General features: G+C 40.2%; 1 protein-coding gene across 2 annotated transcripts in view; it reads right to left on the reverse strand.

Annotated features, from left to right (window-relative positions):
- Positions 1 to 1011: 1011 nt before the first annotated feature.
- The window catches only part of itm2bb (integral membrane protein 2Bb), a 30178-nt gene continuing 14030 nt past the window's right edge, over positions 1012 to 17159 (reverse strand). The window contains exons 2-7 of one of the 2 annotated variants that reach the window (XM_050048282.1): positions 10776 to 10943; positions 7362 to 7430; positions 5744 to 5893; positions 5025 to 5135; positions 4169 to 4319; positions 1012 to 1839 (exon numbers count right to left, since the gene is read on the reverse strand). In XM_050048282.1, coding sequence (XP_049904239.1) covers positions 1751 to 1839; positions 4169 to 4319; positions 5025 to 5135; positions 5744 to 5893; positions 7362 to 7430; positions 10776 to 10943 — 738 coding nt within the window. In that variant the 3' untranslated portion in view covers positions 1012 to 1750. The remainder of the gene's footprint in view (positions 1840 to 4168; positions 4320 to 5024; positions 5136 to 5743; positions 5894 to 7361; positions 7431 to 10775; positions 10944 to 17159) is intronic. The other variant, XM_050048283.1, reaches the window with a different exon arrangement.

The raw sequence follows: 17159 nt of genomic DNA on the forward strand, positions 1-17159 counted from the left end.
CAGATATATCACATGCTAACATTATTGGCATAAGCCTATGATGTTTCATGTTGAATAAATTAGCATAGTGGCTAGCAGACTTTCCTCTTGTCATATGAAGCCAGGATAAATCACACACAAGACCTTAAAAGTTATTTTGTGGGGCAGTAAAAGTATGCAAGTATTGTCAGTTTCAAGTAGTCAGTGAAATTATCAGCGATAAAATCACAGAGGTTCTCCCCAGAAATACAACATGCTAATGTTATTAGCACAAGCCTATGATGGTTCCCAATGAATAAGTTAGCATAGTGGGTAGCATACCTTTCTCTACTCATATGAAGCCAGAATAAATCACACACAAGAGTTAAAATGTTATTTCGTGGGGCAGTAAAAGTACACAAATATTGTCAGTTTCAAGTAGTCAGTGAAATTATCAGCCATAAAATCACAGAGGTTCTCCCCAGAAATACAACATGCTAATGTTATTAGCATAAGCCTATGACGTTTCCCATTGAATAAATTAGCATAGTGGCTATCAGACTGTCCTCTACTCCCATGAAGCCAGAATAAATCACACTTGACTTAAAATGTTATTTTGTGGGGCAGTAAAAGTACGCAAGTATTGTCAGTTTCAAGTAGTTAGTTCAAGTATCAGCAGTAAAAGTGCAATGTTTTTTGTGGGGCAGAGGGAAATGGTTTTACGTTTACAAAGATACAGGAAGTCTGCGTTGCTGCGCTGTGTAGTTACATTTCTGGGGAGTTACACATCAAGCTATGACATAGGCTCTGCAGAGCTTACATTGTAGATTCTATGTTGATTCTATGCAGAGGTACAAATCCCGCTTCATGCTTAAACAGAAAAGTAGTGTGAGATATGTTTGAAGAGATGAGAGGGAGGTTCAAACCCCGCCTCTTTTCTCACCTGATCGCTGCAGGAAGTGGGTGTGAATGTTGGACTGGGCTCAACGTATTCTGAAGAGGCACATAAACAGCTTAAAAAGCACTTTAATAAAAACACACAACAGCATCATATTTGTTTTTCCATTTTGTTTATTGTGTTGGTCTGTTCATATCTTTAAAGAGATTATATACACAAATTAGTACAACAGGAAGAGTTATCCAAAAAAATTACACATTCAAAAAAGACAGACAACCCTCGAGAAAAAGATTTTAACATAAGTGTGTGTCTGAACTCTCCGCTGGGAATTTCACTCTTGTCTTTAATACAAAGTTATTTTTAAAGCTACACTGGAGGAGCACGTGTCCACACGCTTATTTTAAGATCATTTTCCAGTTAAGAAAGAACAGGTGCAGTGTATTAATAGCTACAGCAGACAAAATACAAAAAACAAAAAACGTCTCCCTGGACTGATCAGGATGAGTGGTACAAAAGTTTCTCTTGAAGTCTTATAATGTTTGAACTGAAAGAAAGGTAAAGTATATTTACCCACGTCTATTAAAAGATACGTTCGTGCTATAATTGCAGTTATTTGATTAAAATAATTTACTATTACTAACTCAGCTGACTTTTAACTAGTTATTTTATGAAAAGATTCCAAGAAGATCCCCGAACAGAAAAGTGGAAAAATACACAACTCTCTTTTGTTTTTATCACAATCAAAAGAATATTTTAGCAAACAGCTTCACATTTCACTCCTCTCACTCACTCAGACTACCTGAAGTAAAGAAAAAAGACAGGTGATGATTAAAACACAGATCTCACTGCACGCCAGTGACTTTAAGAGCAGTTAAAGTGAGGCGACGAGGTCTCTTAAGGCTCACAGATCAGAGTTTCCACCACAACGTTGCTCTCAAAGTGACGAATCTTGTGGCAATTCAGAGCTTCGCGCTTCTGCATACCTGTAAGACAAGAAGAGGGGGTTAATGCGCTGCATCCAGGGAGTAAACACAACCTAATGTTTACTTATTCCATGACTTTGTTGTATCTACAGTGTAATACAAATACAAAATGTTCCTGACTTTTAAAATGAAAACAGTTTATCAGTGGACAAAATGTCCCCTCAGTCTCCAGCAGGAGGATTGTGCCTGTCTTTGACACATGTTCTAGAGCTGGGTGATATGGACAAAAATCCTCTCTCTGTATTTTCAGGCTGAACGGTGATACACAATATATATCTCTGTATTTTCTATGAAATGGGTGACATGTTCAGAGTCAAGTCAAAGCCACATTTGAGACTGAGATACAGCTGCACAACATGGAAATCAAACATAATATAAAATCAATAGCAAGGCTATGCGTTAACTTTTTGCACACAGCATTGGAGCTACAGAGGTTGAAAGGTTTGCAGCACAGGACACTAAACTATAACATGAGTATGAACGTATGAAGTAGGTTTGAGACAATAAAAATCTTTGTGGGCGGAGTTAGGCCCTGATCACACAGAAAGTGTTTTAGCAACTGGAGGCGCCATTTTGTAATTGTTTTTAACGAGAATGAAGCATTTTGGTCGCTGTTTTTGTGTTGCAACGCGCCACGCCTCACGTTCCTGGAGTTTTTGCCTGAACTTCTCAAGTTGAAAAAACGTTCAACTCAGAGCAGAGGAGCGCCCCACGTCATCTTTTTTTCCCGTTGTCCAATGGGATGGTTTGAGAGGCGGGCCTTCTGTGGTGGTCACGACAACAAGTTTACAGTTGGTCAACAATGGAGGAGAAACTGGTGGTAGTGGTTGCTGGATACCCAGAGCTATACTTGTCAAACTGCCCCTGATTCATCCTAAAATATTCCTGGAAACAGCCATGATGGAGGAGAAGCTCCTGGACCAACTGGTGGTACTCCCCATGATCCAGCCTCTTTTTTAGGGTCTCATGTACTCACACAGATCTCTGTTTATCTGTGACCAACAAACTAATTACTGACAAGTACCCTCTGCCTGTCCATTTTTTATTTTTTGCAACCTGCAAAACACTTGCTGTGTGATCAGGGCCTTAAAAGGTAATTTCCTGTGGTGTTTCAAATGAATCTGTTGCTGGAAAAATAATCTACATCTATTATTTATGGGGCCTAAATCTTATTTCTGTCGTATAAGAAACATCTGTGTTGGCGCTGCATTTTTAAACGGATCTGTCACCTGCATCCAGGCGCTGTCTCAGTGTCACACTGTCACACTACAACTACTAACAAGAACAGCTAGCAAACAAACGCTCAGCTGACATAATCAAGCAGCTCTGTTTCCCACACATGCAGCGCAGCGCTGTACTGCACGTGTACTGCGCTCATTTCACTCATCTCACAGACTGATTACAGTAGTGCGTGCAACATATAGACTGATGTCAGCTGCTCTGTGTCTCTCTGAGTGTTGAAGGAGAAACGGTGAGTGAGTGAGTGAGTGGGGCGGAGCTGTGAGGAGGGTATGAGAGAGGTGAGATGCACACTGGTATGTGAGATGTAACCTAGCGTGACCCTATATCAGTATAAACAGAGTGGTCTAAATCTTGCTTGAAAATATATCGATATATCGTACAGTCGTTATATCACCCAGTCCTAACTTGTTTAAACTGTCTTTTCACAATAAATCAAAACAAATGGATCCTCATGAATTTTTTTTCTGGTGTACCAAACTGACGCCTAACCATGACTCTTGTACTGTTACACTCCTCGTCATAACTGTTCTCCAAGCAGAGCACAGGGCACTAAATTCCTGTTTAAGGCACTCCAAACTGTCACCCATGTTTCGTCCATTGTTAGGTGGATAAACTGAAATCCATTCAGGTTTGTTTACTCTGTCCCTGGGCTGAAACTATTTCTGTTTCCTGATTTCCTCTATGTTTACTGAACACTGTGGTTTGCTAAACGTGGCACTGCTTCTCTGTGTATATGGACATTACACCCTCTGATCTGTACAAGTATAACAGAAACACACACTGAAAGATCTCTGAACGACACAAGGGAACGTTAGCTGACGTGCAGCCTGGAGCAAACTGCTAACGGGACAATAAGTTCACACAGTTAATTTAACTCCTGTCTCCTAAGTGTGTGTGAACCATCCATTATGTGACCTGGTTTAGCTGTTTTAAACACAGGTGTGAGCTGGGCCTTTAGTGTATTCAGCCGCTGTTTAACTCACAGTAACTTCATCTATTCCTTGTTAGAGACACATCTATGACCTTAAATGTAAAAGAGCTCTTCTAATAAGCATAAATAGAGGCCTGAGTGACTTCCTGTTCCTACCCAGAATCCTGTCTCTGCGCTGCAGCTTGTAGGTGTCTTTGCCGCGGCAGAGGTTGTAGATGAAGTAGCCGAGCTGGTCGACGTGCTGCAGACGCTCTGTCACAACCATCTCCTCATGGAGCAGGTAAGACTGAGGCAGGTAGGTGCCGGCCTGCGCAGAGAGAGGACAGATGATAGGGATGAATACATGATCACCACTGATAGAGTTAAAGCTGCCTCATTCAGACTCCTCAGGGCTCAGTGCAAACCTTATTTTTAGTATGTGAAATAACATCAATGAAGTTGCACCCTTGTTCTAATTTGCTGGTTTTACCAGTTTTGTTTTTATGAACTGGTTCTTACAGTTTTTAATGTCGTTAGATCCGTCCTCACCACCACTGGAGTCTGTTTACTGTAAACTGACATCAACTGTGTCTCTCATCCATCAAAACGTCTGTGAAAATCAGTTTAAAACAAACTGCTCGGTGGGTTTAACAGATTTATTTTGGTGCCAGCATTGATGTCTACTTTCTATTTTATAAAGAAACAGTTTGAGAAGCGTGCTTAACTAATGTCTTGGAGAGAGTTCAATGAGAAGATTAAAACCACAAATATGAAGCTACAGCCACTTCAGCATGAAGACTAGGAACAGTTGGCTCTGTGCAAAGGTGTCAATCGTCTTATTTAACTCAAAATATTGAACTATTCCTTTATACAGAAGTTACAGTACATCATCAAAGCAAATTAATTTGAAGCTTCGACAAATATTATTTTCATTATTTAATATCTCTAAAGACAAACTGATGTTACAATGATCAACAAAGACTTAATTCTGCTGTCAAGACTGGCGGGCACGTCTGGGTTAAAGGTCGTTTACCTTGACGTTGACGAGCAGCTCCAAGAGGTCTCTGGGAGGCATGACGATGGAGGTGTTGAGTGGGATGACGTAGCACTTGTTCAGACTCAGATCCAGGTAGGCGGTCAACCTCTGAGACACACGACAAACATTTATAGACCAACAAAACTAACATCTACACAGCTGTAATTTCCTTTTTAAATAAGTAATAAACCTGTTTCACAAATCCTGCCCCTACCAACCTAAAAGTCAGAAAGAACCAGGCCTTTGTTTGGAACAGGCCTCTATTAGAGACACACCTTTTATTTTTCATTTCCCTTTCTTCCCAGTAAATGACAACTGGTCCCTTCCTCCATGTTTATTTGTGTTGATAAATCAGTTCCTGTTCTTTCACCTTTAATTTATTTTGCTGATAATTTTCAATCTACTGTGAATGAACACTTCCAGTTGATTTCTGTACATTTCAGTCTTCCAGCCTGCCCGTTAATGGTAGGCTTTTAATGTGAAAATCCACAGGAAGTTGTCATTTCAATGCCGTGTTTTCTATAAGACTTTGCAATAGAAGTCTTTGGAATTTAACTTGAATCTTTCCCTCTAATCTATGTTTAATAAGATGTATTTATGTGACTATAATTTACTGCTGATGATAAATAAGTCACAATCAACAGTAATGATAATTATCTATTAATCATTAAAGTCGTTAGTGATTCACACAGGAAGCAGCTGGGGATCTGTCTCACCCGCTGGAAGTCGTGGACGATGTCTGCTGGGTCTCCGTCTCCGAACTCGGGCACGGGGACGTTGATGAGCTCCACCTGCTCCCTCTCCAGCACCCTGATCCTCTCCTCCAGCTGCCGCAGCTGGAACTGGTTTGGCAGCTCCACCTCCAACTACAAACCAGTTCAGCCAGTTCATTAACCAGTAACAGAACCAGTCACACTGACAGTTATTTGGTCACTTATTTCCTTTGTTATTCCACAGTCTGAACTCAATGTATTTCTACAGCAAGAGCCATTAAATGGACTCACATTTCGTAATTACCTCTCTATAAGTAATTATTACTGTTGGTGGCGGAGTCCGCCATTCTGTGCTGGATATAAACAGCCATTAGGGACTGACAGGAAACACTGCAGACTGTAATCCGGAGTTACTGTTTATAATTTAATCTGATTGATATAAGACTCACTGTTCACAGACATATTAAGAGTGGGATTAAGATACCGCTAATGCTAACAAAACACTTCCTGCTTCTACAAGACAAAAACAGGACGCCTTTTATTGTGACACAGAAACAATGTTATTTGTCATCGAGGTTAGTGTTGACCACAATCGTTCAACAGAAATGTGTCTACAACGTGACGTCTTCAAATGTTTGTTTTGCCCGATTAACAGTTAAAAAGATATATTTAATGTTCTATAATGTAAGTAAATAAAAACTAAAAGAATTCTCAAGTGAACATCACATGTTTGCACTGTTCCTGAAAATTGACTTAATCAGTCAATTATCAAAAAAGCTGCGGATTTATTTTCTGTCAGTTTTTTTGTAACTGATTAATCAGCAAATAATTACAGCCAGTTTAAAAAAAAAAATCTTATCATATTCAAAAGTGTCAAAAAGTGTGAACAGAATGTAAAATATGGAGGAAAAAAATGGGTATCATTTAATAAGCAAATAAATGTATGAATTAATAAATAAACAAATGTGAACATACAGACACAGAAATACAGAAATAAATGTAGTTGTACAAAAATGTATAAATAAATTTAAGATTTTTCTTTATGTACTTTTAAAATACATACTTTTATCTATACATTTCTTAATGAATTAAATCATTTATTTACATATTTATTTCAATATTTATCTATTTTTATTATTTTATTTTTTATTCATTTTATTTATTCATGGATTATTTCATTTATTTACATATTTCAACATGTATTTATTTTTTTAATCAATGCATTTCTTTATTTATTCTTCCATTTATTCATTTATTTATATTAAAGTAATTTTTCACCCTCCATATTAATATGGTGTAGTAATGAAACAGAAAAAATGAAAAATATAATAAATAAAATCTCCACCTGTAGAGAAAACAGTCTGAAAATAGTCGACTAAAACGTAAAGTGAACGTGATTTGAAGTTAAAACTAATAAAAATGTGTGTGTGTGTGTGTGTAAACACAGATACAGATGACTCTACTGTGAGCTCAGCCTTAAGTCATTACCTCAGAAATCAATCAGTGACCCAGTCTGTAATGATTAATAAAACACTTCCTGTCACATGTTCTGAACACAAACACTAACATCTGATAAGCAGCAGAAAGAGAAGTTGATCTGATGTGTTGAACAGCTTCATACCTCGTCTTCCTCCTGGATCATGAAGTCTTCCTCACGGTAGTTCACACCACACACAAACACCTGACCCTCCTGCAGAGAGGAGGAGGAGGAGAACACAAATGAAGGAGTGAGTGTTTGAGTCTGTGCAGCCGATGACAATGTGTTGAGTGCTGTAAACTGTAACAAGGCCTGTTTGTCACACGTTACATTTCTGCTTTTTTTTTTAAAATAATCAGAGCTCCACGCTGTAAAACATTATAATAATAAACTTTATTAATACAGAACTCTTAGAAACAAAGTTACAAAATGTTTAATGCAAGTTTTCACAGCGCAGGAAGTAGAATAAAAAACACAGCTATAACAAATAAGAAGTGTTGAGGTGGCCGACACGTTAATATCTCAGGTTGTATGAAGTCACTGTTAGTCTGATTTCAAATTAGACAACAGGACTAGTTCATGGTTAAACTGGATTTACAGGGTTTTGTATCAATGGGATGATGTGTCAGTGTTTAACCTGATGAAACAGACACTGACATCTGGTTATTTTTTACGTTAGTCCCGACATGCAACTGTTATGTGTATGTTTATTTATTAACAGAGGGTGGTGATGATGGTGGTCTTTCTTCATCTTCACCCTCAACGATCTTTACTGACATCAGAAACATGTAGAGGGAAACACTAGCTGACCAATCACAGTCTGCGTGGTCTCAATGTGATATCTGGGTCTCCATCCTCCAGGAGATAGACCCAGCCCTCATCTCTGCTCCCATTTATGTGAATGTCCTTGGGTCTGTCTATTGTGTGTCTGCGGCAGAGAGGAGGTCGCAGCACCTGGAGGTTTCTTGACGTCTTCCTGGATCCATGTTGCATTCACGTTATCTTTGTCTACCTTTCTCCGTTCCTCCTTATCTGGATCCAGGGGTGCAGAACTCCATAGATATATAAAAGCCCTTTAAAGAAAATTTTGGGCATATTTGACATGAGTCTCTCTGTAGCTGCAGCTACATATGTACTGTTTATAAATCCATCTTAACACGGCATCCTAACGTGTTCGACTATCGTGTCACATCACACATCAGACGCTCTCTGTCCACACTGAGCCTGCTGTCAATCGTGGCCCAGCAGACTCATTTAAACCGCCCTCGAGCAATTTCACTTTGCATTTTTCCCTTAACCTCAGGATGGCAGGACTATCATACAGTTTGTCGACATGCACCAGGTGGGAACTGCACAGGCAGAACTAATGTTTTCATAACCAAACAAGCACAGGTCAGCTAACAGCAGACATTTCCTGCTAGGTGGCGGACATGGCCACAGCAGAGAAGCGTAAAGTCAAAAGCGAGGGCCGCTGCTTTGAGGAGCAGTGGAAAGATGAATACTTTTTCACTGAATGATGAAACAGCTGTGTTTGTCGAATTGTGTATGATTTTTTTTATAATCCATTTGATGCGAGAAGCAGCTGACCCGCAGATACTTTCCCAGGATCTAATCCAAAAAGTTTGGACACCCCCGGCCTACATGGTTTGTTAACATGAAGCAACAGAAGTGCATTGAAGTTACGTGATGCTACGTGACAGTCAGACACTAATTTTCTATTGGGACATGATGTCATTATGTTCCCCTCAGGAGCGGCTGCTGAGTCAAGTGAGACACCTGGTAAAATTCATTACACTAGTCCGGTCCTGTCTTTGGCTTAATATCAAACCAGTTTGAAAATGTTTACACCAGACTGTGAACAGAGTGTTAGAGCCTCATGTGTCTGTAGACTTATGGTTGTGTTTTATGCATGAGGATTTAAATCACCTCGACTTTCACGGCTGTGTTTTGTGTTTAGTTTCTGTTTTGTCTGATTCCACTTTGCTGCAGTTATTAATCTCCATACAGAGAGGACAGGTCTGTGTATCACTCACATCTCTGCTCTTTAAAACCTGCTGAGGTAGGCGGAGTCAGCATGTGACATAAAAGCAGCTCGCAGCAGTTTACCTGCCCCGACATGTCCAGTGTGTCACATTTCATACTTGTGATGTTGTTTTTGGACTTGATCGACAACTACAACCCAAATACTGACATTATCAGATGCTTTTTTATTGTGAAAGTCATGAGCTAATAGGGGTGGGAATCTTTGGGCACCTCACGATTCGATAATGATTACGATTCAGGGGCTACGATTCGATTATAAAACGATTATTGATGCATCTTTAATTTATGTATATTGTATACTTTTTCACAACACACATTTCTTTTTGTCTCACTGAATAAGCATTCAACACAGTGCATTTGTAATAAGAAACAGTCGAATTAATTTCCATTATATTTTATTAAACATATAAATGGAAATGCGTGCGAACTGGAAAGTTACAACTTTGTTGTATGGAACCAAAGGTAACAACAGGTATCTTAAATCACAAGATAAAATGCGCAGTTAGAGTAACAAATGATTCAGTGGCGACAGACGTCCACGCATCACATGTAACTGCGATCCTACCTGCCTTCAACAGCGAGGCCATGACTTCTGTTTTGGTTTGGTTGTAGAGTGTCGGGATGGCCGTGTCGGTGAAATAGCGTCGGGATGGGATGGTGTATCTGGGCTCCAGTGTATGCAGCAGTGCTCGAAATCCCTGATTTTCCACGACGGAATAAGGACGCAAATCCTTGGCAATAAATGCCGCGATGGCCTTCGTAATTCGCTTCGCCTTTTCCGATGAGGGTGGCAGCTTTCTAATTGCTTCCTCGATTGTTCTCTGGTCGGTAGCGCCACTAGTAGCCGCAGCAACAACAGCCTGCCGTCTCCCTGACTCCTCCGTCAGGTGGTATCGAGTTACATGGCTTCTCATGTTTGTTGGGTTTCCAAAGTATTTTATTTTAGCACGACACAACTTACATATAATGTGGCTCTTGTCCAGTTCACTTCCGCCGTCGACGTTGTAGAAGCCGAAGTGTTTCCACTCGTCTGCTTTTAAATTAGAAGGAGCTGTTCAGCTCTTACGGCGAGGTGGGTGGCGGTCAGCCATGTTTGTTTTCCTCTGTGCGCGTGTCCACTCCAGGCGCGCATCCCAAAGTGTCCCGGAGATGACGCATACCGTGCTTCTTAGTTCCGCATTATTTAGAACCTTCTGTATTACTCTAATTAACAGATTTAAATAATCGAAATTTGGACGTTTGTGAATCGATTCAGATTCGTCCACGTCCGAATCGCGATGCATCTAAGAATCGGAAATTTCCCCCACCCCTATGAGTTAGTTTATAATTATTTATTTAATACATGGTTTTATTTCCTTGTCTGCTAGTTTGTAATGTCGTGTCTCTAGAGGACTTGTAAGTGGGCTGCCTAAGTCAACCCCTGACGATAAGCAAACATTAAAGCTGAAAGTCGTCCTGCCTCAAATCTAATCTGCCTTCACTGATCCTTTCATATATGATTACTGTTAAATTTACCTCTCCTTCCCACCCTCGCTGGGGCTGGTAGCTCACCTCCAGGATGTAGTAGCGGTACAGGTAGGCTCCTCCAACCACCACTCCAGACAGCATGAGGGCGAGACCCAGGCACATGCACCAGCACCAGGCCCGGGACTGGTGACGCACCGGCAGAGCTGCCTCCTCATCCTGCAAGAGAGAGAAGAAGAAGAAGAAGAAGATGGGATCAGTGAGGATGTTCAAATATTAAATCCTCCGAAGAAGAAAAGGAAAAAACGTGTCTGATTGTTATTGCTCTGGTTATTTCTCTACTTCTTCCGCCATTATTTCTACACCTCTTCCCTCCTTTACTCCTCAGACGTATCCATTCACTGCAACACTCTGTATTTCATCAAGAAAACACCACTTATTTTCACTGCTGTGAGATGCAGCAATGCACCAACAAAGACAGAGAAGACGAAGAGGACGACTGCCAGCAGGGAAACATCAGTGCAAACAATGCTGGTCTTAAGGGTGGTTTTAATTGAAGTTTTAAGTGTGAGAAAAAGCCTCAGTGCAGGCTCACAGAGCTGCTAGCGTGTCTGTGGACTTTGATCTTGTTACTGACACGAAGTTGCAAGCGAGTGCTGGTTGATAAGGACGATAACATATCAGCTAGTGGTTACAATTTAAAAAAAAGACATCTTAAATCTGCAGATCTTTTTTTGAGGCCGACTGTCACATGGATAACATTATAAAACTGTCAAATATCAACGTTGTGCATTTAAGAAGCTCTTGTGAGAAACCTGAGACTTTGATCTGAGTGGCCAGGAGAATTGTGGGTAAATATTCTGAATAGACTCGGGCTTATTTTCATCAGACAAACATCAGCTGCTGGACTCTGGCCAGCAGGATGAAGCAGCAGCTTCTCTCAGAACAAGACCTGACTCGTCTCCTCCTGCTGCTAAAAACTGAAAACCTCTGTCAGACTAAGAGACACTTCGTCTGAAGATAAACAGCCAGGAGTCATTAACGTGAAGCTCTCTCCTTTGACCTCCATCACATCTGTTTAACTGATGTTGAGCCTTAAAACACGACCTGTGGTTTCACTTACAGAAACTCTGACAAGCTTTTTACCGTTAATTTTCAACACACCCTTCTCTTGAATTTACAGAAGTGCTTGTACTGAGAACTTGTGGTGTATGAATTGTTTCTGTTACGTATGAATCACTATTAGAAACCAACAACTTCTCCTATTCTTGACGTTAGTGGAACGAGCTGCAACTAGGGCTGGGTACTGTTTAAAAAATGATGTTAACAGTACCCTTAAAGTGATGCCGATACCAATAGTATACTTCTTTTAATACCTAGAATGTGAATGGAGTTGGGTGTAGTCACACACCACGTACCTTATGGTTACTAACAGGTTTAATGACAGGGTTCTGGTGTCGGTGTGAGTTCGGACTGTTTAGCCTCGTTTCTACCAAGCAGTACGGATCAGTTCAGTTCACTTTGGTGCACATCAGAGTGGTTATTTTTCGGTTTTCATTGTAAAAAGTTGTGGATGGCACCATTTAAACGGTCACACTGATCCCGTACGAGCAGAAAACAAGTGGGGGGAAAAATGCCTTTAATATTCCTGCCTTTTTAATTCTGGTAGTGACAAGGCTGGAAATAGGACAGTGATGTGAAGTGGCACAGGGACACATCCAGGAGCGCCGACACGCGCCTATCCGCCGCCAATGTAGGGCTGTACAGTGCAGCGGTGTATGCCACCAGTGTGTTTTTGTCTTTTCTCAGTGTTGAGTTGTAACCGCTTTTCATACCATGGCTAGTTTTTCATACATTAATAAACTATAACTATGAAATGAAAGGATGTTTTACTGCCGCTAACAGAAGCTATAGACTAAGAAAAACATTTAATTCATTGTGCCGACTAGCGACAGCGACTGGCAACTTTTATGGTAGAACATTTACTTGTGATGTTACTCAAAGGAATTTCTTAATAACATTAAGAATTTATTCTGATATTAAAGCAATGAAAATGTGGAATGAGAGATTTTATGACATTTTTGCACGACAAGCGACTTTAACGACCAATTATCAACTCATGTTTCCAGTTTAGGAGCCTGCTGATTTCTGACATTATGTCTATGCAGAAGTGTTTTTGGTTTCCCCACAACGCAACACTTCATAACACCCGGACACACAAACTTCCTCCTTGTGTTCCTGTAATCAGTCAAGCAACACCGAGCAGAAACCGTCGCCTGAGCCAAAGAGGAAACCGCACAAACTAAGAAATATCAGCCCTCGTGGTGTGATCGGTTTTGTTACGATGAAAAAGACTTCTGCAGTAAATCTTTATGTTCATGTACATCTTGAAGGAACAGTTTTGCCAACAGCGTACGACAAAATGCAACAAAGGGAATTATAGTTACGTAGTGTTAAATAATTACTTTTAAAATATTAGACAGAGAAACAGCCTTTTGTCACAGCTGTTATAAACACTACAATTTCAATAGAGCAGCCAAAAAACAAAATGTATTTTTAAGAAGAACACATAGAACATATTTCCTGACATCAGCAGACAGTCGACCTCCTGTTAAACATTCATATTTGTATTTTCAGTGTGGTCAGTAAAGCCGTGCCATCTGAGTGAATGCAGCTTTTATAACTTGATAAATGTGGACCATGAGTCAGCATTTCCAGAACAACTCAGGTACAGGAGGAAACTGCAGGGAGGCAACTAAAACACTGACAGTCAGCCCTTTCTGACCTTCACCTCAATTCGCGGCCAGCAAAGACAAAACTCCCCGAACATTGTGTAATGTTTTGTTTTCTGCGAGCAGGAACGTTGAGAAAAGAGGAACCAAAGAACAGCGGTCTGACGGGAGGAAGTGAGGGTGAAACCTTTAGAGAGGAAAGTGCTGAGCAGCTAACACTGGCGGTGTTAGACGAAGTGTGTTTGACAGGCCGAGCGGCTGACAGAGACACTAAAAGGGAACATTTCCTGAGGCTTTTCTCCATCAGCTGTAAAGCTCAGGTCATCGCTGCTGAGCGGACATTTGTTTCAAACACTCACACTGACTTTGACTTCTAGGAAAACAAAAAAGAGGAAGTGAAGGCAAAATAGCAGAAAGTAGAAGAGGATGTTTTTCACCTACTGGACATCTTCAGTGACATGAGAATATTAAAAAGGTTAGTTAGGAGACGTTTGGCCCTGTGTCGGGAGCTGTCAGGCCAGTGGAGGACATCCAGTTTTATTTCTAGTTTAAGGTGAGAAAGCTAGATTTTAAAAATAAATGTGTTTGAATATCAGTGTATAATCAGGGTCTAATCCAACCCTGATATGAGGGTTATTTTCAAATATGAGTTACACAGTTGTAGTCAATATTTTGCACATTACTGCACAAAACTGTTCAGCTCTTTCATTTCAAAACAGGTACATTATATTTTTATCTTGTGTTTATTGCACATTTTTCTATTTTACTGCTATTTACTGCTTTATTTTTTTTTTTATCTTCTTTTATCATGTTTATTCATATGCAGCAAAACACCAAGGAAAATTCAGTGTACATGAAAACCTACTTGGCAATAAATCTGATTCTGATTCTAGCAAGTAACTTTATTTATAAGGGCCCTGAAACACCTGGCTGATGGTGACCTGTTGGTCAATGTTGTGCTGTCAGCGAGCATCTAGCACCCTAATCTTTAATGTGTCCCCAACACTGGCACTAATTGATAATTTTAAATCGGACTCTGAGACGGCAGAGCCCATCGGTGAGAGAAATCCTTCTGATTGGCAGTTCAGCCTTGCACACAAAAAGAGAAACATAAGTGAGGAAAGTAAACAAATGACTGAAGTCAAGGGGCCGTGAGATCCAAACAAACTTCTCATATTGGGTAACAATGTGTTTTGAGCCACCGCGCTCTTCCACAGAAACAGTGAGTAATTGTGTCATTCTTCACTGGAGCACGGTAAACTGTTCTTTCAACATCAGGTCATGCTGTCAATGTGCTAACTGGCTAACTAGTGTCTTGAATCTGTCCTGGTGATCTTCCCCTTTCTCTTTTTGAATGATGAATACAGACTACTGCTGCCTGCTGGCGTGGAGACATGTTTCGTCACACACAGGCGCAGAACAAGCATGTTTTTTGGGGCATTGGCCGTAGTCTTCGCAGTGTGTTCATGTCCAACTTTTTAGCCGAGATACAGGCAATTTGAGGCGACACAACAGTTAGCTTTCGTTGATGCTAGTTCTTTGAAGACAGTTTGGTGTGTCCGGGCCTTAAGAACCACAACCTAAAAAGTCTCCTTTAATTTTATACCTGAAACGAGGAACAACCGACCAACCCTGATCAGAGGAGCTCAAAGACCTGCTGGTTACAATCTGCAGGGCTGCAGTAGATCTTAACTAAGAGTCCACTTGGATCCACTCGGTTAGAAGGCCGAGTTCAAACCTGCATGCAAACACACAGTCGCCTTATTTGAATTAAATACATCTAGTGCAGGAAGATGAGTTTGTAAGATGAATATTGTGTTTCTATTGTTTCCAGGTGACCAGTGCAATAAGATCAAATAACTGTCATGCTGAGTTGAAAACTCATTGATCTGTTTACTCAAACTGGACTTCCATGATTGTATTTCATCATCACATCAGAGTTATCCTGTCAGCATGGCTTTGTGTTCGCCTCTATTTTATTTATTAGTTCAGATTTCTGGTTGGCCATGAAGTAGAGGTGACAGTGAATTTAAATAACGTCAAGGCGAACTACTTCAGACTGTAAATATTGAAATCAAGCAGCTCATTGAGTTCAAATATTACATCTGATGCAGTGATCATTGTTTCTCAGCATTCTCCTGATGCCTCACCACCACCACCAACAAGACCCGACAGGCCTTCAGACCAACGTTTCATAACTGCGACACACTCACACCCTCGTTAACACACTCGTGTGTCAACACAGTGAAGTATGTCGACGTCACACACAGTTGGAACAATATGTACAGTCAGAAACACACTCAAGGAATAAAGGCATTTTCAGGATTATTTGATCAACTGAGTGAATGATGAGGCCACAACTAAAGATTATTCCCATTACTGATACAAAGACAGAAATAAAAATGTAGTACAGGGTTTCAGAAAGATAAAAAATCTCTACAAGTCTTATTTTGTTTGACCAATAGTCACGAAAAATTATAAATTATATAAAGAAGCAAATATTCATCTTTGAGTAGCTGAAGCCATAGAAGGTTTTCAATATTTAACTAACTACTTGTAGAGCTGTCACATTCTGGTCAGTTGGTTGGTCAATATATTCTTGTCCTTGGTTGCACAGTCGCTGGTGTTACTTTAATAAGTCTGTGAGTCCGCCACAGTAGTTGTTGTTGTTAGGCACTTGTATTTGTCCTGTGTCAGTTGGTCTTTGTGGTATTTGTCCCGCCCCTTCTCCACTGTGATTGGACGTCTGGTGACAGTGATGAGCGCATTGTTCTACCCAAAGTTAAACATATTTTAGCTCTCATTTCTAATCAGAAATTGAATAAATAATCACAGGAGACGGTCAGTGTCAGATTTTCATTCTGGATCTATTTTACGAAGCCTCCAGAAAGATGCTGCCGTTCAAGTCTGGATTATAAACCTTCTGAAAGGGAAACAATCACACCGGACCCTCAGTTGGAGCAGCAGGACGGCTGACGTTACCTACTGCGCTACAAATAATAAATCTCACTCTTGCAAGCAGTGCTCCATATTTAGTCCAGTATGTCAGATTCTTCTTATCAGTCCTGTTCAACGCTTAGCGTTGAGATGGACTCGTGCAAGCAGCTTAGCTGGACAGTCTGCAGCTAATGTTCAGATCGCATCTATTTTTCACTCGAGGCATTCTACTTGCCTGAACACAGAGTTAACTTGCCCTGGTGGAGTGTTACTGTCAAGCTCTGTGAGAGGAAATAATGCCTCAGTGGACACACAATACTATCAGGTAGAGTGCACCCAATGCACTGTGGCTGATTTAGTTAATCTACAGACGACATGCAGAACTTTTCCCCCACTGACTTATCGATTAGTGAAAGAGTAGGTCAAGATTCAGTTGACCAAGACTGTCTTTGCTTGATTTTAGGAGTGAAATAATTTTCTTATTTAAACATTCAGACAATTCACAACTATCTAAATCAAGCAACAAATGTGAATATAGCAGATTTGGGGTGCAGCTATTTAGTTTATTTGCACTTACATGTGTATAACAAACAAAGTAAGAAGTTAAAATGTTTGAAAAGAGTGCATGAGAGGTTCAAAGATACCTCACCTATTAAATGAAAATAATCCTACATTACAAAAAGATAAAAACAAAGATTGCATAATTGATGAAAACAATCAATCTCCAAATTATTTTCTGAAATAAAGCGATGAAAGAGATCAATGT

This window comes from Epinephelus moara, chromosome 7 (assembly GCF_006386435.1).
Source record: "Epinephelus moara isolate mb chromosome 7, YSFRI_EMoa_1.0, whole genome shotgun sequence".
Taxonomy (NCBI): Eukaryota; Metazoa; Chordata; class Actinopteri; order Perciformes; family Serranidae; genus Epinephelus; species Epinephelus moara.